The 25,208-nt window shown below is 40.4% G+C and overlaps 1 protein-coding gene across 1 annotated transcript; it reads right to left on the bottom strand.

The window, feature by feature from the left end:
* Window positions 1–4,551: 4,551 nt before the first annotated feature.
* On the bottom strand, window positions 4,552–25,003 carry DBX2 (developing brain homeobox 2). Its single transcript, XM_089526827.1, has 4 exons — window positions 24,661–25,003; window positions 13,401–13,496; window positions 7,764–7,945; window positions 4,552–4,981 (listed from the first exon to the last, which is right to left on the bottom strand). The coding sequence occupies exons 1-4, from the start codon at window positions 24,908–24,910 to the stop codon at window positions 4,634–4,636; spliced, it is 876 nt and encodes a 291-aa protein (XP_089382953.1). The 5' UTR covers window positions 24,911–25,003; the 3' UTR covers window positions 4,552–4,633.
* Between the last annotated feature and the right edge of the window lie 205 nt (window positions 25,004–25,208).

Raw genomic sequence — 25,208 nt, 5'->3', positions numbered from 1 at the left:
CAGGCCTTACTCAGGTCTTGCAGACTCTGGAGCATAACTACTTTGATTGAATCAATCCACCAGTAATGCATTCTTACCTTTTACTGCCTTCAACTTTACTAAGTGTTATTGTCTTTTCCACTGAGTCAAGTCATTTCATGATATATTCAACGTATGATAGTCTCAGTTCAGTCATTTTGGTTTCTAGGGAGAGTTCAGGCTTGATTTTCTCTAAGACCCATTTGTTTGTCTTTTTAGCTATCTATGGTATCCATAGAATGCTTTTTCAACACAGCATTTCAAATGAGTTGATTTTCTTTCCTGTCAGCTTTCTTTGCTCTCCAATTTTCACATCCACACATAGAAACTGAAAATGCTGTTAGTGTTGTTGTTGTTGTCGTAATACAAAATTATGATTTAACCCTATGTCCAAACAGGAGATGAGCACAATACTGTACCTTTAAAGTTTGGAGCTATCCAAGGTGCTGTACCTATTTTGAAGACATGGTTCAGGACTTGGATAGTTCCATTAGAGTTCAGAGTCTGGAGTGGATTCACAGCCTCACTGATAGTCATCACTACTTTTATTGTTCCTGTTACTACCTTCACATTTCTTGTTTAATGCTGAACTGGGAATCTGGGAAGCTTTTTATTATTATTATTGGCATATCTGCCTGTTTTTTATTTTTCTGTACTGTGCATGTTTTCCCCTTGGAATAATTGCTTGCAAATTACTCGCAAATATACTGGTGTATTTGCTAGCTTTTAGTATTTAAGATTCTATAAACTCTGATTCTTCTATTTTTTTAAAACTCCAACCCTAAAAAATTTTTGTGTTGTTTTGTCTACATTTTGGCAAGTTAGTATATATTTGCAGATGCAGTCCAAGGGGATTATTAGCAATTTACTGAATGGTGTGTGATCATCAGATGCAGCTGGGTTATCCATTAATAATGGAGCAAATTTAATGAATGACTGTGAATTTATTCATTGCTTCATTCAGGAGAGACTCCAGTAAAGTAAAAAACTACTTAAAAGTTCTCAAATGCAGGAGTGTGCCAGAAAAAATAGTTGAATTTAAATCTGCCACAGCAAGGCCATTTCCAAGACCAAAATTGTGTATTGTCTGTGGAGGGTGAGCAAAATAATTTATAAAGATCTTTATCACATTTGCAGTCTCATTAAATTATTAATTGAAAAACCTGGATTCATACAGCTGTGCCTGCAATTTATTTTACATTGTGACCAGCTGAAAAATTAAAGAAGACAAATTTAGAATATGTGAACTTGACACAGCAGACAAAATGGACTCTTATGGAAGTTCACAAATCAAATGCCATATGAAATTGCATTTTAATAGGGGTTCCACCCTAAGAATATGTGACTGATTAAAAAAGTAGGCAGAGAAACATAGCTGGGTTTTTTTTTAAAAAAAAATAGCTTGTTTCACATAACATCAGAGAGACTATCTGCTTAATTTTGATTGATGGACTGAAGAGTTTTTAACAACCCCACTCCTTACCCAGACTGAAACACACTGAGTTCTTGCAGGGTTCCTGATTTCATAGAATCATAGATTTGGAAGAGACTCCAAGGACCATCCAGTCCAATCTGTTTCCATTGGGGTCTTTTCCAATGTTATGATTCTATGATTCATTTATAAAGATGTTGAACAGCACTGGGCCCAAGACAGAACCTTGTGGCACCCCACTTGTCTCTTCTCTCCAGGATGAAGAGGAGCCATTGTTGAGCACCGTTTTGGTGTGGTGTGTTAATCAAATATAGAACCACCTAATAGGAGCATTATTTAGCCTGCATTTTACTACCTTTTGCATTTGCTTGAATGAAGGAGGCAGTTTTGTTGTTTTTGTGTGCCTTAATGTCATTTCTAACTTATGCCCCTAAGCCAGAAGGGTCAGACCCTAAGGTGAACCTATCACTTTTTTTTCAGGGGCTGAGAGTGTGTGACGCACCCAAGGTCATCCAGTGAGTTTCCATGACTGGGGAGAGAATCAAACTCTGATCTCCAGAGTCATAGTCCAACACTCAAACCATTAAAACCACACTGGCTCTCTAGAGAGTTTATCACACGGGGGAAATCCTGTGCAAAAACGGGGCCTTAAATTGGAAAAAAAAACAGCAAAAGCAGGTTGATTTTCACACGACATTGTTAAATTAATGTTAACCCAAATGGAAAATGGAAGAAAAGTAGACAAAAGTCACTCCTTTTTATTTTCAGAAAATCCAGAAAGTAAAAAGGAGTTGCTTTTGTTTACTTTCCATTCAGGTTAACATTAAACAACAACATGTGTGAAAATCAAGCCATTTTTGCGGGTTTTTCCTAGCTTTTAAATCCCGTTTTTGCATGGGAATTCCCCGACGTGATAAACTCCTAGGAGTCAGCTGGCTAATAATAATGTATTCATCCTTTTAGCCAAGAGGAGCTGAAGATAGAGTCCAAATTTCTCCATAAAAGGGAGACTGTGTAGGTATTAGAGCTCTTACAACCATAGGGGAAAATCTGCTTGTGATTATCTAAGTCAATAGGTGGGTTTTAATGATATGGGTACCAAACTGTATGCAATTTGGTGCAATAATTAACTATTGTCAACTTATTCTTGGCTTTTGTAGTCCTGCATCGTCCAGCTGTATAGTCCATGCAAGTCAGAAGTAGCTTGATGTTCATTTACCTGTGAGTAGGTGGGATGTGTACTTTCTTCAGTGCTCATATTTCTTTTCTTTCTGGCCAAAAGAGCTGCAGTTTGAGACTTTCCTTGCCCAGAAATAAAGGAGAATTTGTAAAAGAGCACTGTGGTATAACAACTGGAAACAGAGACACCTATGACAAAAAGGAAGGAAAGAAGGAAACGGGGCTAGGTAACTATAAAGAGATTTTGTAAAAAGTAGCTTCTTTGTCAGAGGCTAAACACTAAATATAGAGGCATACCTTGGTTAGCCTCTGACAACAAAGTCTTTTTTTATTCTAGTCCCTTTTCTTTCTCATTCTCTATCTAGCTGGAAGGTTTTTAAGCAGCATTGCCATTGGGAGGATGTTAATAAAAATGATTTTAAAAAACCCTCAGAACTTGCTAAAAGTCCACTTCTGTGGAATTTTTTTTTAAAAAGAAGACCAGGTTCGTGGATCAGGAAGACATGGTGTCTTCAACCAAGTTAAAAGACGAATTCACTGTTGAGGACTTCCAAGAGAGCCAGTTTATGAGGAGGGGGGAATTTGAAAAACTTTGGAGGAGATTGGAGGGGTTGAAGGTCACTACCTGAAAACCAGGTCCATGCTTTGCCCAGCTCTGTTCTCCACTATTTAATAGGACCCAGGGAAGCATGCCTACAATTGCAGCTTCAAACTAGCTAAATTATTAGTTGGTCAATGCAGGGAACTGAGAACACAAATTGTATTTTTAGGTGGAGCACTTTCACCCATTTACAATCTCAGGGTTCTTTAGAGAAGCCATGGCAATGTATAAATTTGTAATTTAGAGAGGGCCCCAGTCATCCTGAGCTCACTTATCTTTATTAGCACATCGTCAGTCATGACTGCATTTATTCTATCCAGTGCTGACCTTTCAATGGTTATGCCAGCTCCACCCACAAGAGTGTCAACTTTAAAAAATAGAGATGAAGAATGTGCAGCATCACAGACTATTTCTCACTTTTATAATACCCACTGTATGTTAGTGTTGCAAAATTTCAAACTGATTGCTTGGAGAATGACTACAAAAAACACAGCTGTTTATATGTTTTATGCAGCATGTAAGCATTATACAGAGAACCATAATGGTTTAACAATCCAAGCTCAGTGCTTCAAAAAGTTACTTTTTAGGACTACAAGCCCAGACCCCTCCCATGGCTAGTGCCCATGTTGACTAGGCAACTCTAGGGTTATAGTCCAAAAAAGTAACCTTTCTAAGTATTGAGTAATTTTATTTGCCATTCAAAGTCAGATCAAACACGAGGGAAGCCTGATATGGAATCTTCCTTAAATCATTAATATTTAATGGTATAATGTGTTAAATTTTATTTTAGCAAATAGTTGGATATATAAACTAATTTATTATCCATCTATAACAGTGTATGTGTCTGTCAGTCACAGACCATCTTATTCCAAGACCATGAATTTAGACATCTGAAAATTTCCATACATGCCAACAACTCACAGGGTGGGCACCTGAAGGCTGTTTCATTTTTAATGTATTAATTCTCATCTGTTGAAGATTGCAATACCAATTTCAGTCACTAGATGCAGACTTCCTTAGCCAGCAAACAGTTTTCTGGTTGTTACAGAAAGCTGTGGTTGTGGTTGTCTGAAGTGGCAGAAGAATGCTCCATGATTTATACAGTACAGGGCTACCCCATTTCTCCTACTTTGAAGCAACTCTTCTCCTCACAAGCATGGCAAAGGCTGAACTTCCTCAGGATTCTCTAGGTGTACAACATGGTAGCAGTGAGCCTAGAGATCCCAACAGCTGAGGAAATACTCCAGCAGTTGAAGGAAGGCAAAGGAGTCCAATTCTTGCAGCTACAACATAGCTTTGCTTATCAAACTAATGCCTAATCCAGCATGTGCAAGGCTGTGTACTTCTGCTAGTATGCAATGAAGTTAGTGAGGTTTATCTGAAGTCAGTAACCTGTCATCACTTTACTCCATCAGTGTCTTCCCTTTAATAACTGCCTTGCATTCAGTGCCTTGCTGCTGATGCAAATGCAATGTGTCAGGAGATGAGTTTGTTCTTGTAGGTGGCCACAAACTACTACTATTACTGCTACTATTCCGTCTTTCTGAATATTCCGGAAGGTTCTGCCATTTTGAACTTGGCTGCTGTTCAGACATTTCCCATGCTGGACATGGTGTAGAGGTAAAATTCAAAGAAGACTTGGAAATATAGGTTTCTTGAAGACCTTCCTCTGACAGGCACCGGTTTGAAAGCACTTCTTTTTCTTTGGAATTTCGCCATTTCATCCTTCGATTCTGAAACCAAATTTTGACCTGTTGATGGGTCAATTAAACACAGTTATTGTTAGATTATTAAATATCATTCTGCCAATTTAGGCAGTTAATTTAAATCCCATTTTAATTGTAATTTTAATCCCAATTTAGGCAGTTAATATTGTTCCATACAGTTTTCCAAATACAGAAAGAAAAAAATTAAGACTACACCTTATGTGGGGCATATATGGATCAGTACTGACTGGTCTACAGCTGCGGGGGTGTTCTTTATTTAAGGACCAGAAATCTTCTCCCTTCTTGGACTGGCAAGTGTTCCCTATTATAAGTGATATCCCCTAGTTAAAATCTGGAAAGTTTTCCTACTTATATAAACTGAACACCATAAAAGCAGAAATGTGTGCATCATATAATTTATTAATGTGGACAATGTGTTAATTTTACAGAGACATACATAGCTATATTAAGTGAAATAACTACTTTAATTTGGTGTCTGGACAGAACACAAACTTTTAAACAGCTTGTCAACCCTGCATGTCATGAATTTCAATGGTTCCTTATTGCTGTTTTGAAAATCTGGCAACAGTACTTGGGTAGATTGGAAAAGCATGTTAAATGCCCAAACTGAGAACCAATGATAAGAGAACTGGGCGGATTGGAATTTTAAGTATTCAGTCTCTTTTCCTTTTCAGATCACATGTGACCTTCAGACTTTGAAGTACTTTCCCCAGTCGCACATGCTACTTCTATACTTCATATAGGTCCAAAACAGATGGGCTAAAAGCGCCAGCTTCAGGCTGATCCAGGGGCATGGCATTCAGATGAAGCATGCCCCCAAATTGGGCCAAAGTTGTGCTGCGACCACCTAAGGCAGCCCAAACCTAGCCGTGAAAGGGGCACAAAGAATGCTCCTTGCCAGCTGTCTGTTATGGACCATGCCAGCAGCCAGCCTGGGACCATGGCATCTAGTTGCCACAGTCCACACTGCTCAGGGTGTGCTCACAGCTGGAGCGGCCAGAGGTGCTCCAAGCCACCCATCTGCTTGAGGCCCTAGCCACAGTATTAGTGAGAACTTTACTGGGGAGGGAATAATAATCATTGCCTCTGAATAATTCACTGTAAGCAGCTGCATCACTGGGTAGATGTGGGAGATGTAGATCACACAAGATGATACCCCAGAGGAGGGTGACACCTGATGGGGCCCTCCTCCCACTGTGGCAGAGGGACAAGAATGGCCTTGTGGTACTTCTTCATCTGCTTGGCTCCTGGAGCTGAGGTGGTGGCGAGGGTGGCCCATGGGCAAGGCAGAGAGATGGGAGGGTGAAGCTGCCCCCACCCCACCCCCAGCAGCTCCCCTCACACACTGTGTGTCACCAAGCCTGGAGACGCTACTGCTGTAAGCACCATTTGTTACAGTTCACAAGTGAGATACATGCTACCTTTTTTGGATGTACCATTTCCTGCTATGTGAATTTCCTTCCTAGGAGCAGTGGTGTCACTAGGGTTGTTGTCATCCAGTGTGGTAACTCATAATGTCACCTCCCCCCATTGTACTCCTCCCATACCACACCATACAGAATCCTTAGTAACGTTTTTGTACTAATGTTACTCATTAATCATAATTCCCATTATCACTTAATGTAATGATAATAGTTACGACATAAACAACTAGCAAAATTAAAAGTATACCTTTAAATTACAGTAGCATACACATAGCCTAAACATATTTACTTGTACATAGTTTCGTGTGGTTAGTAAAAATTTGATAAGATGTGATGTTTTTGAAGAAAAATTAAAAATAACTTTTTTAAAAAATACATTTTAAAATTTAAAATGTAAAAATATTTTTTTAAAAAAACGAATGCCTCTCTTTCCTCCTCCCACTGAGCCTCACTCACACCATCTCTTCCATTGAGTTCCACTGTTTTAAAGGAACACAAGTGAATGCTACAGTACATTTCTGCCAAAAGGGGAAATGTTGGGGACAAGACTCGCATCTCCTAGCAATATCCCTGTATAGAACCACTTATCGCATGTAACTTTCACAACAAAAATTATTTTCCAACAGAGCACCTAAACTGTGATGATTGGGGGCTTTCATGCCAAGAGTGAGATGGGGTGGAACAGTGGATCTGCTCTGGGATTTAATCCAGACTTTAAAGGATCTACTCTATTCATCAAATAGGTTCGGCCTCTTCATTAACTCCTTTAATGTTCTGACCAAACCTAGAATAGGATTCATCAATCCACTGACTCAGAAGCCACCAAACTCTAAGGCAGCTAAATATACTTTTGCATCTTTAAGCATTACCTAACTTTACTTAAAGTGGAAAGAAATATCTCTGAATACTCAAATTAGGATTGTCGATGCCACTGTATTTCCCATCACTACATATGGCTATGAGAGCTGGATGGTGAAGAAAGATGATAGAACTGCTAAAAAATAGACAAATAAATGGGTCCTAGAACAAATCAAAACTGATCTCTCCCTAGAAGCCAAATGATGAAATTGAGGCTATTGTACTTTGGTCATATTATAAGAAGGCATGACTATAAAAGACAATAATGCTTGATAAGGCAGAAGGCAGTAGGAAAAGAGATTGATAGACTCGCTCAAGAAATCCCTGAGTCTGAAAGACTTGAAAAGGACTGTTGAAGATAGGGCTTCTTGGAAATGTCTCATTCAGAGGGTTGCCATAGGTCAAGATTAACTTGAAGGCAGTTAGCAACAACTACAAAATTTATGGGACATTTTCTTCTCTTTCCTCAAAGAAGACTTTCAACATATGGATCATGCTTGATGCCCCACCAAGTCATCCTATACCTGTGACTCCTTCAGACTGAGGCCAAGGGCCAGTCTCTTTCTGTCTGTTTTACTGATATATTTCTGTTTCTGAAACATTTTCTCCAAAGCTTTCCTTTGCTCTTCAGAAAAGACAGCTCTTCTTAAAATACCTCTCCGGGATCTGGAATCCTGAGTTAGAAGAGGCAGAACACTTTCATGTCCTAGAACAAGAAAAATAATATAATACACACTCAGGTTATTATCAATCCAATTGGATAGATTCTTTTTTTTTTAATATGCACCAAACTTTAACCATCTTCAGTCCATTTTAAGTACACCTGCCCACCTGCACCACATAATGTCATTTTGGACCTTCTGGTACAATTTTATACATTTTATTTTATTCTGATGTTCTCAGAAGTCCGGCCATTTTGAGTTCAGTAGTGTTTATTTGCAGGTAAATGTGTGCAGGATCAGTGTTAGAGGGATAGCACTCTGATTCACATGGTGAAAATGGGAGGGCATAAAATTCTTTCTTCAGTCAAAAGCAAAAGCATGCAACCCAGTTGTGTTCCATTTAATTTGGACTACAAGTCCAATCTGCTTGTGGTCCCATAACAATGATGTTCTGATTCACCCATTTCCATCCCCCTTTTTTTTTAATGGGGAAAGAAGGATGCAGTGATTGTCCAGAGAAGCCTTTGCACAGTTCATTAATTACACATTAAATTAGGATCACTGTGAAAAGGCACATAGCAACTCCACATGGCAGTGAATGCCACTCCAGTAGAGTGTCTCAACCAGGGTTTAGAAAAGTGACCTTTTTGTACTACAACTTCCAGAATTCCCAAGGCAGAAAAATCACTGATTTTAAATTATAATCTGGGATCATCAAAACTGTAATCCAAACAAAGGTAATTTTTCCAACCTCTAATCTGAACCAGAAGTCTTTTGCCTTCTAGCAAACGCTGTGCAAGACACAAGATTCCTATAATTCAGAATCCCTCTAGTCAAAGGAGACCTCTTGATTCTTTTGACAAGCACCATAACAATCAACTGTGGTAGAATTAGACCAACAATCACTACAAAAATTGCAGTTTTAAAAGCAGCTTTTCCATTCAGCCATTCAGAGGAATGACTCTTTCATAACACTGAAATGGACTGAATTTTTCACCTGATCCATTGTTCAGGGCAAAAGCTTACCCCTCGAAACACAATAGTTATGTCAGGACCCATGAACTGTAGCAAGCTCACAGACCCATCCAGCTGAACTCCACGTTTGAAGGGTGTAATAGCGTGTTGACACAAACGCTAATATGGTACCAAATACTTTCTGGGGAGAAACGCCTTCCTTCGTATTCTAGTATATGGTGATAAATGCCTTCTTAATCTGTGGAACAATCTTCATTTGCCATTGTGGCAGAGACCACCTTGAAGGAGCGCGTAAAGGGTTTCGTCATGGTCTCCATTTTTTCCACCACCATTCAATACCTTCGAGTTAAATGGACAATTAATAGGTCACTTCAAAAATAGTAGTGTATCAGTCCCGGTTAATAAACAATTGCCACAGTTGATAATGGGCCCAGTGTATTCAGGGAGTCCCTGTAGGCACTCAGCTCAGCTCACTAAATTCCTTTTCAGGTAGACAGGGTTATATGGGAAGATGAGCTAGAATGAGTCTATAAAAGTCAGTTTCATTCACTGCTTTATTTTTCAGTCAAGTGCTTTAAAGGGTGTCCAGAAATCCTCATGGAATGTGAGACAGGAGAAAAGATCAGCACACAGAGCACCTCTTTATGGCCCACAAAGGAGCGACTGACCCTTGGCCATGCCTTTTCATCCTGAAATAGTTTCTAAAGTTCATCGGCACAGTGAAAAATGGTGGTGAGGTCGCGTGTGGATGAGTAAAGTGAAAGTGGCGATTGGACACGGTGCCGCTGCTCATTGTGAAGATGCTGAGCCCATGTGAAGTGCTCTGTGGGAAAGTGTCGGCCCCCTAAAGCGGGACTCTGAAACTCAAAGCTCATTAAAGTGCCAGCATTTGCTGCCTCACTTGTCAAGAATCATTCGACTTAGCAACTGGCTTTCTGAAAACATTCTCAAAGAAACCTACCCCACCCACCTCCAGCCACATAGCCTAAGCTGGGCCCACAGCTTGCTCTTTGGATGCGTAAAGGTTCCCTCAGCCATAGGTACTAGTGAACGGTTACATTTCTCTCCACCCACTGGTATCTTCCCAGGAGCATGTGAGCAGTGCTAGTTTTGATGGTTCTGGTCCTATTTCCTCTTCAGAACATAGCAAAAAAATAAAAAAATATGTTGGGCTACAATTTCTATAGTTCCCCAGGCAGCACAGACTGGAAGCAATAGTCAAGATTGGGCAATTGCAGCAGGAACAGGGGGCAATTTTGTACCTCCAAATTCCTCCAGAAGCTGCACAAACTGTTAAAAATACCCTCCAAAACAGAAGTGGTCCTATTTTGGGGTTTGGGTAATTTTTGTTTGTTTGTTTGTTTGTTTGTTTTGTAAATGATGTATTTTTAAAATATTAATAGTGCTAAGGGGATCTGCAACCTCTTTAAAGGACAAATTGCTGATACTGCAGGCTTCCAGGGCTTCACACACTGCATAATTATAGCACTGTGATTCCACTTTAATTGCCAAAGCTGGATACTATGGAATCCTGGGGTTTGCAGTTCAGTGAGGCCTGGAGCTCTGTAGCTGAGAATTCAAAATATATATCTTTAAACTCAAACCCCAGAATAACATAGGAGAGAATCTCATTGTTATAATTCTGTAGTGTGAAAGTGCCACAGGAGAAGCAAATCATTCCCTTCATGTTTTGGCCAAAAAGACCCCCTAGGAGCTTGGAAAGTCCAGAGGAGATGAAGGACATTAGAACAGCCTGAGGGGCACATGTGGCCCCAGGGATACATTTTACCAATGCCTGATAAAGTCTATAAAAGCAACTTTACCAAGCTGTGACACTGCTACTGTCACCAGGAATTTCTTGATATGATGAAACATAGCCTCTGGATTGTCTACACAGGCCATTCACCTCATTTTCACCAGCCCTTGCATTGCCCTGTTCTGTTCCTACCATCCTGATCCCAAACAGATGTCATGAAAAGGCTAGAATCTACGGGGAGCTATAGCTTGAGAAGTTATACAAAGGACTGGAATGTTCTCCTTGCAAGTCAAAGGCTGAGATTCTAAGTGGTCCAGGCACACAACTCATCAGTGGCTGTTTGAGCTTGGAGCTGAGCTGTACAAAAGTGCATTCTGACTGCTGCAGTGCAGCTGGGTATAAGGAAATGTTGCACAAACAGATATTGGATATCTACTTGTAGAACATCCAAAGCTCCCAGTTATGCCAGTGTAGGACACCAAGGGTGCGTTCACACTATAGAAATAATGCAGTCTGACACCACTTTAACTACCATGGCATCATCTTACAGAATCCTGGGATCTGTAGTTTTGTGAACCACCAACACTTTGTAAAACTACAAATCCCAAGTTTCCATAGGATGGAGCTACAGCACTTAAAGTGATGTCAAACTGTTACTTCTACAGTGTACATGCACTCGTAGAGGACTCTAGCCAAAGCATTCAGGTTTAGCTACCTCACATTTTCTGATGTCATACCAATTTATATGTATTTTTCTGTTCTGTTGAATGTGTCTTTATGTGTGTGTAAAATGAACCACTGTTAAAATCGCTTCATTAAAGAAAATATTTGAATTGAATTCTGCATAATTACATGCAGATGATTACATTCATGATTCTAAATGATTACACAGGCAGCATTCCAGTCAAACAAATCTATCTTGCTCAAATGAAAATGAAGTGTTACAATTGACACCATGTGAAGGAACAAATGAAAGCTCATGCAATATCATAAATAAAATTTTGAGATATTATTTAGCAACAAGCTAGATGTTATAGTGAAAAGAGCCTTGTGCAAACATTGGGTCACTTCTAAATTTACTTAGGAAGTATGAGAAGCATTTAAAGAACAACATGAGAGTATAAATCCAAATTTCTAAGGCATCTCTCCTTAGACTGATTTGCCCAGCTGCTGACATTAGGATTTTTGGAAAGCTCTTATTTAAAGTCCATGTTACTTTGACACATATCCATTCATAAGGAGATTACCATATTTATCTGCAAAATGTTTAAAAGAAAAATTCTACAGACACAATGGTCAAGATTCAACAAGGTTGTTCTGCTAACAGAACCAGAATATTGAAATAATTAGCTAATAATCCCATTATTTCACTAGATTTTCCTATTCACATGGTTTAAATCACTAGTTTTCCACATTAAAGTATGGGATTAACTTTGGCATTATTGCAGTAGTTGGTTTTAAAACCTTGAAATCCATAAGTGCGGGTGGTTCATATGATTCTATAAAACAGGAAGACCCAAAGAAAAAAAATTCAGATTGGCAAACATACATAACACAGCTCAGTTGCTATGCAGGCTACTGTACTTGAATCATTGCTTTCTCTGGGAACAGTGAGAAACTCAGCAAAGAATATCTTTTTATACTTAAGTGAAAGGTTCTTCTCAAGTCCTGCATTTGCTCCTCACTTAGTTTCTACTTCATCACCTCTTCCCAGCTCCATTCTAGTTTCCTCGCATCCCCTGATTAAGTGAGGCACATGTTTTGAGGGGTTTGGTGATACTGAAACTATTCATTCTGAGCCAAAAGATTAATTTAGCTAAACCCATGCCCTCCCTCTGTCTACTCAGAAGTAATCCCACTGAACCCCTTTGCAATCCTTCAGTGTGTTTCTTATTGCTAACACAATGATAGGCAATCAGAAGATTAAGTGGAAAGCTTTCCTCAAACCCTCTCCTCCCACCACATTTCTTTTCCTCTCTCTTTCTATGTTTCCCTCTACATGTCTCCCATTTGCTTTTCCCATTCCCAGCCCCAACCCCACACACCTTCTTCAGTGGATCACACACTTTGAGATATTTAGTAAGCTGGAAACCAAGAGACAAAACTAGCTAAATTCAAACCTTCCCATCCTTGGGAGAAAAGCTTTGGGTTTGTTTGTTTTTCTTTTTAAAAATTCACAGAAGATCCATTGAGTTAAAAGGCAGTTTAAAAGCCTGCCACTATTTTTTGAAGATCATCTTGTGATATGGAGTAGTGTGCATATATGTGTGTATAAGAGAGAGCGAGAGCATGTAGTAGTTCAGCTATATCTTATCTATAACTCTCCTGTTGAAATCTCTTTTCAAAAAATAAATCTGACATTTTCCTTAAGTCCCTGAAGTGATTAATATGTATAGACTAGTGTCTTTTTTTGTTTTGTTGATTTCCCATTTCTAAATGAATGTTGGATTCAGGTCTCAGAAAACAAATTGTAGATCTTTTTCCACTATCCCAAAGCCAGCAGCTTTTCTTGGCTTTCTCTTCTCTCTCTCTCTCTCTCTCTCTCTCTCAATAGTGTTTGAAATCACTCACAATTACTCAGTGTACCAGAGGCTGATAAATCTTTGCAAACCTCCTGAATGGGATTGCTGTGATTTTTACAGAGGCATTAGCCTTTTGCCATTGCATCACCAATTAGGGTTGGTTTTTTCCCCCTCAAAGCACATTAAATCCTGCTGCTTTGGTTTACAGAATAACTCAAGCATTACTGATGAAGCATAAAAACTTACTTGGAAAAACAGTGGGAGATGCCGGGTGTTGACAGGACCCACCACAGCATGCCGAATAGACCTGCGGGGCTCTCAAGAAAAAATGCTTCGGAAGAGCTGCGAACACAAAGTTGAGTCCATTGAATGTGGTTGCCATTCACAACACTTTCAATAAACACATATATATTTAATGCTATTATAGGAATCACTTTATATCAATTAATGTTTTGCCATGGCTTTCCCAATGACCTCCATTCCTGAAATGGACCCTGCCTTTTCCTCTGTCTAGATACAAACATGGCTGGGATAAGCCAGCTCCTATTTATGAAAGTATCATGAGCTCTTTTGTATTATCAGTTACTTAAAATTATAACCAGGTGAACCATTGTACTGCATTTATCCTATAGCTATAGTTTTGTCAATGGTACATACACTGGTTAGATTCAGTATTATAGATCATTAACTTTTCCAGATAAATAAATTCTGGAAAGTAGACTCATACTGCTTCAATGTGACATCTGAATTTAAATGTGTTTCTTTGTTTTTGTTTTGTTTTTTCAAAATAACCACACAGCTCTTTGAAACCAAGGTACTTTACACTGATCGGCTTACCTGCAACTCTTAACTTATCTGAAATGTCAGCACTGCACATTAAGAAAGTTATTTAAGCGACCATAGACCTGTTCAAATATCCATCAGATATATTTTAATGTCAGTAATTTATAGGCAAATGACTTGAGCATGACTCCAAAATATAGCTACCTAGAAATAAGTGTTCAGTCAGATGAAGGGGGTGTTTACATACAAGTCATCTATGTGCTGTGCTTTTCACATGGATGCAGTCACTAGGGTTGGTATCACCCAGTGCAGTAACTCATGGTCTCATTCCCCCACCAACCCCCTCCCATTTCACATGGTACAGAAACCTTAGTAATGCTTTTTTACACTAATGTTACTTGTAAATTGTAATCCCCATATGCCACTGAATGTAATGCTAATAGTTGTGACATAAACAACTAACAAAACAAACTACCAAATTTTCATGGTGTTCCTTTCATTTTACTTTCAGAAAAGCATGCTTTGCATCAGAGCAACAAATACCTGGGGTTACTTGTATGTGCGTGATGGCATTTCTTTTCCTTCCCCAACTAAAAAAACTAAGCTTGGAAATTCCCCACAGATACATACTACATACACTTTTGCACTACAACTTGGTTGGCAGTTGTAGTCTCCAAAAGTAACTTTCTCATTCCATAGTATGGATTCACTGATTTTCAAAATATATTTTGAGGTGCAATATTGGAAAAGCTGCTCATCTGACTTTTTCCCTGTAGTTTCTCCTCTGTGTCACTCAGTTTCAGTGATGTCAGGGACAGGTCTGTACAAATGCAGCTCCAGTGTATATACAGAATGGCTCTGATCAGGTACTGAAGGAGAAAGTCCCTGTTCACTGAAATCTCTGTGTCAGAGTTTGGTAAACTGACATTTTGAACTGCAGCTCCCAGAATATCCTAGTCATGCTGGCTGGGGATGCTGTGAGTTTGAGTCAATGTCACCTTTTTCAAGCTCTGCTCTATCAGTCCAGTGAAGGAGGCAGGGTAAGATTTTTTAAAAAAATTAAAAAAAAAAATCTCTCCCTAGTCTACAAATCACATCTGTAAATCACCCCGGACTGCTTTTCTATTGAGCCCAATCGCTTCCAGCTTTGTAAACCTACAAGACACTGTTGACTTTCAAAAAGTGTTTAAGACAAGCCACAAGTCCCACAATATTTATTATACAGGAGATCTGCCAAAAGCAATTTCACAGTTCCACGTGATAAACCTGAAGTACCCTGCATGCATTTTGCACAGATGCTTTTGACAATGTTAAGCATTTGCAAGCTTGAGAACCTGTTCTTACTTAAAGACAGAGCTCTCGAAGTATCTCAACCACTGAATTCCAAGAATTCAAAAAAATATCACTGGGGGGGAGGAATAGACACAAACCTGATTTTCAACCTGCTCCTAACAGACATATTTAGCTTCAATAATGGTTTTCTGATCTATACCATAGCTTTCAAAATGGGCCTCTATAGAGAGGCATGAAATGTTGCTCAAAGAGGAATAAACTAGCTCTGGGTCCTAGTCCGTTGCCTTTTGCCTGTGCCAAGATGATACACTCAAAAATATCACAGGAAAGGGTATCATAAAGAAGAGGAAAGAAGCAAAAAGCGGTCACTAAACTGAATAAAGGACTAGAACAACTCCCCTATGTGGAAAAGTTACACTGGTCCAAAACACACTGCAGAAATAATCCAGTTTGGGATCACTATAATTGCCGTGGCTCAACGCTAGGGAATTCTGGGAACCATTGTTGTTGTTGTTTTTAAAAAAAACCTCTTTATTATTAATCAACTGACAGTAAGGACAAACAAACAAACAACATCAAAAACAACAATTATAATATACACAGATACAACCCTTTCAAAAAAAGCTAAGTACTTCCTGTTTTGTTTAAAGTCTAATTTGCTGATTAAACAGATTACACCTCTTCCAGATTTTAATACAATTGTAAATCCATTATATTGATCTTAAAGGAACCATTGTTTCATGAGACATTTAGCCTTCTCTGTCAGAGAGCTCTGATGCCACAATAAACTACAAGTCCCAGGATTTCCTAGCACTGAGCCAAGGCAGTTAAAGTGGTCTCAAACTGGGTTATTTCTGAAGTGTATGTTGGACCATCATTTGTCATTATTTAGCTGAGGAAAAGGCTGAGCAAAGGGAGACATAGCAGAAATGTATAATTATGCAGGCTGTGATGAAAATGGATCAGACAGGGAGAAGCGTTTCTCCTTTCTGTTAAAACTTGAGTCCATCCATTGATTGTGGATGGTGGAAGATTAGGAACAAATAAAAGCTGGAAATGACTTGAAGACACACAACAGCAACAGCAACTTCTTTATGCCACACACAGTTAAACTGTGAAATTCACTATCACATCCATCAATGTAGTTGGCTTTACAAGGGGGCAGGACAAATTTATGAAGGATAAGGCTTTCGGTGGCTACTGCTCATGACAGTTATATATTCCCTCCAATACCTGAGATAGTGTGACTCTGAATATCATTTACTGGAGAGCAAGAGCAGGAAGATGCTCGTGTCCTGCTTGTGAATTTCTTGGCTACTGCATGAGCAGAGTGATGGACTTGACAGGCCTTTGGTCTAATCCAGCATACCTCATAGGTTTCCTAAAAAGTTGATTGATGATTTTTGAGACTAATACCACTATTAGTCTCAATTGGTTTTTCACAGGAGTTTGGCTTTCCTTAGGGTCTTTTCCTCACAGTGTAGACTGTGCCTCTGTTCTCACCTTTTTGTGCTCCTTTTGCGGCCGGGTTTGGGCCACCTTAGGCCCAATCTGGGGGCATGAATCTTCTGAATGTCACACACCTGGATAGACTGAAACCGGTGCTTTTGGCCTGTCTGTTTTGGCCCTGGGTGACGCTGGGTAAGTCACACTCTCTCAGCCTTAGAGCTTGGTGATGGCAAACTCTCTCTGAAGAAATTTGCCAATAATACTTTAGGGACATCATAAACCAGAAACAACTTGAAGGCACACAACAACAGCAAGAACAACAACAGTAGTAATAACTGCAGTTATTGTTGCCGCTATCATCCTCATCAGTACTGGCACTTCTTTCCTTCCATGGGTTCACAGTGATGTACAAGGGTTTTTCCTCTTTATTCACAGCAACGGTATGAGATAGGTTAGAGGGGAGTGAGGGAGCAACTGGCCTGAGGTCATTTCAGTGAATACTTGCTATTATTACAAATTAACTGATTAACTGTTGCAATTCTGTTTGCAGCAATTAATATGAGATGCAGCATTATGATTACACAACATTAGAAAGGTCAGAATTTGGGGTACAAGATCTTTTCCAAGGGTGAGAACATTTACTGAAACATGTCATTTTCCCCCCTTAAACGGGGAAACCCAATGCATTAGACTTTAATGGCTGCAGTTAATTGGACTGAATCAGCTTACATGAGAAAAAAATCTGTTTTATCCTTCACTCCAAGAGTTAGATATTATATTATAGCTGTTAAGGACAGTCATATTCAGAGCATTTTCCAGGATCCTGTAGGCCAGGAAAGGTCAATGTGTTCAGATGTTGTTGGACTGCTATTGCTATCAAACAACCAGTGGTTAGGAATAATGGAAACTATAGTCCAAAAATTTCAGGGGGGGGGGGGCTCAAGTTACAAATAGTGCTAAAAACTATAAAGTCTTTCGTTACCTGCTGTTATCAATCTTAAATCATTTTACTGTTTATTTTTAAACTAATTATGAAAGCTGCAATTGATAAATGCACCAGAATTGTTATACCCACAACAGATTCCTGAAGTAATTTCAGTAGGATTACAAATGGGGAAACTGGGAAAGGTGTAATGATGTCTGCAACATGGCTGAAAACCTTACGCTATTTACAATTCTAATACAGCAGTTTAGCTGTATTTTTAGTCTTCTCCATAGAATTGCTCACTACCAAAGAACCCAAAATTACCATGTCTGCAGTTTCCAGGAGGTAAATGAAACTGCATTAGAATTAACCTATTCTGGATTACAATGTCATGCTTGATTTTAAAGTGCATTTAAAGAGAAGCTGCAAATTTTGCTAGCCAAACGACAAACGGAAATCAACAGCTGCAGCTTTTCCAATCCCGCGACTGCTTCTACCTGTAGTTCTATACATCTTGCTCATACAGAAGGCCACAGGTAATACTAGCTGCCTCAAGCAACTGATCTTGAGTTTCATGCAAGGGCGTCAACATATTACTCGATTTAATACCATAAGGAGAGAAGCACTTATAGGATTTTGAGTTCCATGTGGTAACCCTGCCATTCTGGAGCACTATGTACCTTTTCAAGGTGTGTTAATCCACCAGATGCAAAAATATTTTGAACCAGCCAGTACACCCTATCATGAACACATCTTTCTCGAAAGTTGAGTGTCACTGATAATAACAGGAGTAAATTTCTAGTTGAATTTATGACCTGTAATTGTGACAGTCACTTCTTCACATCTAAAACATGTTTGCAATGCAGTCTGTACATCAGGTTGTAATCACTTGATTACAATTTAGTATTACATGTAGGATGTTTTACTTTTTTCTTGTTCTCATCTTTGGAAACAAGACTATATAAAAATCCAACTGATCTAACTAAATATACTGGCAATATCATCATATAAGGCATACTGGCCAGAATGCCAAGATAAGAGAAATTCAGAGAGTAGGAGAGAAAATAAAGCACAGTTCTTTTCTTTCATCTTAGCCATAGCAGCTCCTGATTTAAACAAGTCACTTTTTAAAAACTGCACAATTGCTTTCTGTTTGGCTATAGTATGATATTTTTTCAGCAAGAGGCAAATGAACTTCTGGCTGTATCTGTCCACTGCTTGTGCACCTCACATTTGAGATTTCCAGTTCACAGAACATTTAGAGTCCCTTATACTCTGCTACTGTAATGTCCTAAGTAACTAGCCTGTGAGAATAGGATCAGGCCAGTAAACTCTCTTGATATTAACAGCATTCATTTCTGAACTAATAACAACCAATGTTTTGTTGTTCTGAAAATTTCAACAGGCTTTTTATTTAATAATTCTGTAAGTGAGAGTACTAGCATCTGAATTACATATAACTCTTCACTAAATCCAGATTATTATTGATTGGTGTGCATATTGTATTGTATATTTATACCTTTGTGTCTGGAAAATATTGCACTAAATCTTAATTTAGTTGTAATTATTTAATAGTAAGTAAAGTATTATTACTTTATTAGGAACAATTATGAATAATTAATAATATATTCATCAAAATTTTCTGTCACAATTTATGCAAAGCCCTGAAAAGATTATAAGGTAATATCAAACTGCTAGGTATTACCATAACAAAAAATAAACATTAAACTTAAAAGCATCTGCAGCTATAACCAATTTAGGTTTACTAAACTGAGAAAACTAGGCGATCTATTAGCAAATGAACCCTGTAAATGAAAGACCACTTACTCCCAATCAAAGTTTATTTGAAATTTAAAATTTCAGATTAGCCTCATGGTTGGATTTATTCTTGGTTTTATTCTTATTCTTGATTTGCTGGCTGTTACTTATAAAAACTAGAAATTAATCATAAGGAGTTTTATCTTTAGGATGAGTTTGGCAGTCTGGTATTTTACAATGATCTGTCTTGCCTGCAAGGCATTTCTGATCTATGGCACCTCTAAGGTCTTATCTATCATGGCGTTTCCTGGGGTTGAGAGTATGTGACTCATCCAAGGTCAACCAGTAAGTTTCCATGGCCAAGCAGGGAATTGAACCCAGGTCTCCAGGGTCAGAATCTAATGCTCAAACCACTACATTATGCTAGCTCTCAACAGTGATCTTTACTGATTTAAACTGAATTGTTTCTTTTCCTTTTTTAATTATATGAACTGTTTTTCCTCATTTTGGTAACATTGACTTATAAACAGTATAAGCAAACTGAACACGAATTTGAAAATCAAAGAATGATGGACAGAAAAGAATCTGGAGTTCTTACAAAGGGATTAATTTGATTTCTGCTGAATGTTAAAGAGAATTCTCCCAGTCTGAATACCACCTAATTCCAAGAAAGCACTACATGTTCTCTTCCAGAAATCCTGCAGCCTGCCACAAGCTAATATTCTTCAGCTTTGTTAGACTAACACTCCAACTTGGCTGGAGTTCATGGGAGCTGTAGTACACCAGATTTGAATGGGGCCAGCTTGGCGAAGGCTGCCTGCAGGCACTTTGGTGTGACTTCACTTCATCATCCTTGTTTTAAGGGGAACGAAAAGGAAAACTGAAAGTGTCCTTATATTGTAGCACTGTGAGAACAGTAACAAACTTTTCTGCTTTCTGTGCCAATCTTAATGGAATGCTGGTGAGATAACAGCTTTTGCATTATTCCCAGGCCTGGCTAGTATACCACAACCATGACATATCCTGCCTGCCCTTGTAGTTCTAATCCATTCACCAGGAGTAACTACCACCCTAGTTATTGTGTGCCTCTAAATAAGGCAAACCTATCATGGGATTTTCTTGGTAAGATTTTCTTGGCAAGAGGACTTTTCCATTCACTGCCTTCTTAAGAGAGACCAAGCCTGGCGTAGTGGTTTGAGTGTTGGACTGCAACTCTGGAAACCAGGGGTTCGATTCCTAGCTCTGCCATGAAACCCATTGGGAGACCTTGGGCGAGTCACACACTCTCGGCCTCAGGGGAAAGCAATGACAAAACTCCACTGAACCTAGGGTTGCCATAATTCTGGACCTCCAAACTGGGACAAATGTAGGACAAAAGTAGGACAAAATTTTCAAATGTAGGACACATTTTTTTTTTAAAAAATGGAGGACACGCAAAAAAATTGATGATTTTTTAAAAAATGTTTATAAATGCATGTTTCTTAGGCATGATCAAAATGGAGGACATTTTGGCATTGTTCCTAGACAGATGCCAGAAATGTACTTCCCTTTCTGGCTAACCTCCCCCCCCCCATTCCAAACAGCATATTTGGGCATTGAAGAGGAGGAAGAGTGGAAAAGGCAGAGGAGGAGGAAGAGGAGAAGAAGAAGAGGAGGAGGAAGAAGGGGAGGAAGAGGAGGAGGAGAAGAAGAGATGGAGAAGAAGAGGAGAAAGAAGATGAAGAAGAGGAGGAAAAGGAGGAAGAAGGAAGAGGAAGAAGGGGAGGAAGAAGGGGAGGAAGAGGAGGAAGAGAAGAAGAGATGGAGAAGAAGAGGAGGAGGAAGAAGATGAAGAAGAGCAGGAAAAGGAGGAAGAAGGAAGAGGAAGAAGGGGAGGAAGAAGAGGAGGAGGAGGAGGAGGAGAGGAGGAAGAAGAAGAGGAGGAAAAAGATGAAGAAGAAGGGGAGGAAGAGGAGGAGAAAGAAGAAGAAGAGGAGGAGGAAGAAGGGGAGGAAGAAAAGGAGGCAGAAGAAGAGGAGGAGGAGAAAGAGGAAAGGCTCTTTCCCCTGCCTGGCTGCCTCTGTCGCCAACGGAGGAAGCCAGGCAAAGGAATGGGGCTTCGCTGAAGCCAAGCCCCAAACCCCTGCCTGGCTGCCTCTGTCGCCGTTTTGCCCCCACCCCCGGGATTTGCCCCCCCCCAGAGATGGAGGCAGCCAGGCAGAGGTTTGGGGCTTGGCTTCAGCCGTCCTCCAAGCCCCAGCCAAGCCTGCAGGACTCGCTGGGGGGGGGGGGGGGGAGTCCCGGGGGCGGGGCCAAACCGGGGCGGGACCGTGCGGACCCGCCCCAAATCGGGAAAGTCCCGCCCCCAGGCAGGATATGGGAAGCCTAACTGAACCAGTCTTGCCACTGACCCATCTTAGTCTCTCAGCTCCCACCCTTATGCTTCATCCATCCTTGTTCCAGGCCCTGCTCTTCCTTACGACTCTATGGACCAACATGATCCACCTTTTTAATCACTCTTTAACTATAACAATGGGAACACTGAAGTAATTCCAAGTTAGTCACCCTCTTCACTTATTGAAGGAGGCATCACTCCATCCTACTTTCTGCAAGACTGAGGGGAAAGCAGATTGTCTACATTTACTGAGCGCAGGCTTTTAGAGATGAACTTGAGCACCTTCTTTGATGGCCAGGCAGGAAGTGGATTCGCCTCAGAGGTCCAAAACACACTGCAGAAATAATCCAGTTTGAGACCGCTTTAATGGGATGGTTTATAACTGTTAAATTTTATTCTTACAACATTTTATTGTTATCTTTTTTCTGTAATCTGCCTTGATTCCCTCAGGAAAAGGCAGAATATAAATATTAATAATAATAACTACCCTAGCTCAGTGATAGGGGGTACTAGGAATTGTAGTTTATTGTGGCACCAGAACTCTCTGACAAATAAATTTATCACACGGGGGAGATTGGGATCTTATGCCATGAATATGCTGGAAAAATCACATAATTACGCGAAACAATTTCAAACGACGTCACAGAAAACCCATCATTAAAGTGGTCACAAAGAAGCATTAACGCACATCTTTTTGCTTTCGGGATTTCAGCGACATTGCATTTCTGATATCACTTTATTTGCACAATTGTGTGTGATAATCATTCGCACAATTACTTGCCTTTTTTGCTTTATTTGTGGGATGCTTTAAATGTGCTTTAATCTCTCTTTAATGCCAAAATTAACTCCGGTGTGATAAACTCCAGAGAAGGCTAACACTGCAGAAATAATCCAGTTTGAGACCGCTTTAACTGCCCTGGCTCAGTGCTAGGGAGTCCTGGGGATTGTAATTTGTTGGGGCGCCAGAACTCTCTGACAGAAAAGGTTCAGTGTCTCACAAAATGACAGTTCCCAGGATTCCATAGCATTGAGCCAGGGCAGTTAAAGCGGTCTCAAACTAGATGATTATTTCTGCAGTGTGTTTTAGACCTAAAGAATGTTAACCTTCTCTGGAGGATATCACACGACTGAAATTGGAAGTATAATCCAGTGTCATCCTGAACACAATCATGCGTATTCACGTTATTGTGCAAAAGGTTACCACACGAGATTGCTGGCAGTCTGAATGCACTCTGAATGCAATCACGTGTCAATCCACAGTTAAGTAAATTCGGTGAACTAGTGAAGTTGCAAACCCTATTCCTAGGCAACTTCGCACTCAGTGCGCTGTTGTTTGGTGTGATGTGCATGTCTCCTTTGGTCCTGGTTCCCCCCCCAATCTGGAGAGGGGGCTTCCCATGAAGCCACACTGCAATTCCGCTTCAATTTTGCTTTCACTTGTCCTTCAGCATTGCTGGGGAGGAGCTGCTGCCTGCTAATTAAGAGGCATGGACCTGGAGCTATTGGATAACCATTATATTCATGTTTTAACATGACAAGAGTGAATATATGCTCATTTTAACATGAATAGAGCATGTTCTCCCAACCATTCTTCCCGCCCCCCTCCAACCTCTTTTGTAAATTGTGGGGTTCCTTGGTTCCTCTCTCTCACCCACCTAAATATGCCATGCTCCAGTCATCTGGGGTCTCACTGAGCATGCACAAGGGTGCCAATTCGCAATTAAGAACCCACCGATGTGTTGGCTTACTTCGCACAGAATCTGGGTCGCATTCAGGGAGGCCATTACAGCGAATTTAAGGTGTGATAAGGAATCACATAATTGCGTGAATTTTCAAATTGACCTCGCTATGTTCTCTTTCAAAATCGAGAGCCTCCTGTCCCATTTGATAAACTCCTCTGTCAGAGAGCTCTGGTGCTACAAGAAACAACAAATGACAGTATGCTATAAGATGGAGCCAGGGCAGTTAAAGCAGGGTCAAACTGCATTAATTCTGCAGAGCGGATACAGTTGAAGGTAACTTTATACCCTGCATTTCCCCAAAATTGGGACTAGAAGTAGCTGGAGAAAGAGATAGAGGAGGAGGAGGGTGTGAAATCCCAAAGAGAATAATCTGCTCCCATTCTTCTTTCTTTTTGAAAGAATGAAAGAAGAAAAAGAAACAGATAGAGGAAGATTGGGATTTAGTTGTGACATTTTGGAAAGAAACGTTATCTGTTAAGAGGAAATATAGAACTGATTATATAGGTAGGAAAAGAGGAAAAGGAAAAGACTTGGGAAAAGAAAAAGAGGAAAAAGAGAAGAAATCAGGAGGAAAAATCCAAACTGTGTTAAGAGTACGGTGATGAATAGAATATTAGTCCAGGCCAAAATAATGGAAGAGGAGGAAGAAAATGTAAATGTAAAAGAATGTAAATGTAAAATGTAAAAGAATGTAAAAGAATGTAAAGGGAATACAATGGAGAAGCAGTGGATGGCAGATAAAAAAAAAGTCTGAGTATATAGATAAATATAGTATAAGCATATAGATAAAAAGTGTAAGTCTATAGGTTGGAGAGTTCAGTGTTTGTTGGGAAATCAGGGATGATTGGTGTGAAGAGTGACTGAATGGGGAGGAAAGGAATGCATTTGTGGTTTATGTCATGAATGGGTTTTTTAAGGGAAATAAAAATGTAATGATGATGATGATTAAAAACAAAACCTCCCAAAGAGAATAATCTGGATGGGGGAGGCAGACCCCCCCCCAAAAAAAAAAAAGAGATGGCATCTGCCCTGTAGGAATAATACCTTCACTGCAAGGGTTCAATGCCATGGGATTTGTAGTTTTCTCAGCTATTTTTGTTTTAGCTTTTTCTGTCAAGAGAAGGTTTGAGCCCTGGCCTGAAAAGCCCCCAGAGGGTGGGACCGGGGGAGGGGGTGTCTCACCTGTCTCCGTGGGTCGGGGCTCCGCTGGGAAGGGGAAGGCCCCCCCGGGGGCCCGGCTCCTCCTCTGGGCGGCCGGGAAGAGCCCTTGCAGCGGGATCGGAGCGGGGGGCCTGGAGGGCGTGGGTGGGGGGCTGCCCCCCTGGACCCCTTTCAGCAAGTTCTCGATGAGGAAACTTTTGCCCAAGTGGCCAAAGCCCCCCGGAGCCACAGAGGGGGAGGAGGCGCAGCAGGGCCAGGGCCAGGGCAGCATCCTCAGGCGGCAAGGGCAGGGGGGTCGACGCCCCCGATCCCGGGCCTGGTTTTTAAAGAATGGAGTTCCCCTCTCCTGCGATCCGTGCGCCTTGTGCTCCCTCCAAGGCTGGGGGGGATTCTGTAGAGGAGGCTGGAAAGTGGGGCAGAGAAGGGGGCAGGAGGAGGGGAGGGGCGCTCTCCGTCACTGGAGGGCAGGGATCCTCCGGGGAAGCCTCGCCACCTCTCGCCCTCCCCTCCCCACACTTCCGAGGAGGGGGGCTTCCCTTCCCCATCTCCCTCTTTCCACCTGATCACTC

This window comes from Sceloporus occidentalis, unplaced genomic scaffold, assembly GCF_023333645.1.
Source record: "Sceloporus occidentalis isolate IW3139 unplaced genomic scaffold, rSceOcc1.0.p SCAF_5, whole genome shotgun sequence".
Lineage (NCBI taxonomy): Eukaryota > Metazoa > Chordata > Lepidosauria > Squamata > Phrynosomatidae > Sceloporus > Sceloporus occidentalis.
The sequence above is the reverse complement of the archived record's forward strand: the minus strand, read 5'-3'. Positions and strand labels throughout refer to the sequence as shown.

What these genes read in the sequence shown, in the direction of transcription:
- DBX2 (XM_089526827.1), bottom strand. Translation starts at nt 24,910, where the DNA reads ATGCTGCCCTGGCCCTGGCCCTGCTGCGCCTCCTCCCCCTCTGTGGCT. An exon ending in ATCTCCCACTGTTTTTCCAA is followed by an intron (nt 7,946 to 13,400) that starts GTAAGTTTTTAT and finishes TTCTTGTTCTAG; the next exon opens with GACATGAAAGTGTTCTGCCT. An exon ending in TCAGTCTGAAGGAGTCACAG is followed by an intron (nt 4,982 to 7,763) that starts GTATAGGATGAC and finishes ACCCATCAACAG; the next exon opens with GTCAAAATTTGGTTTCAGAA.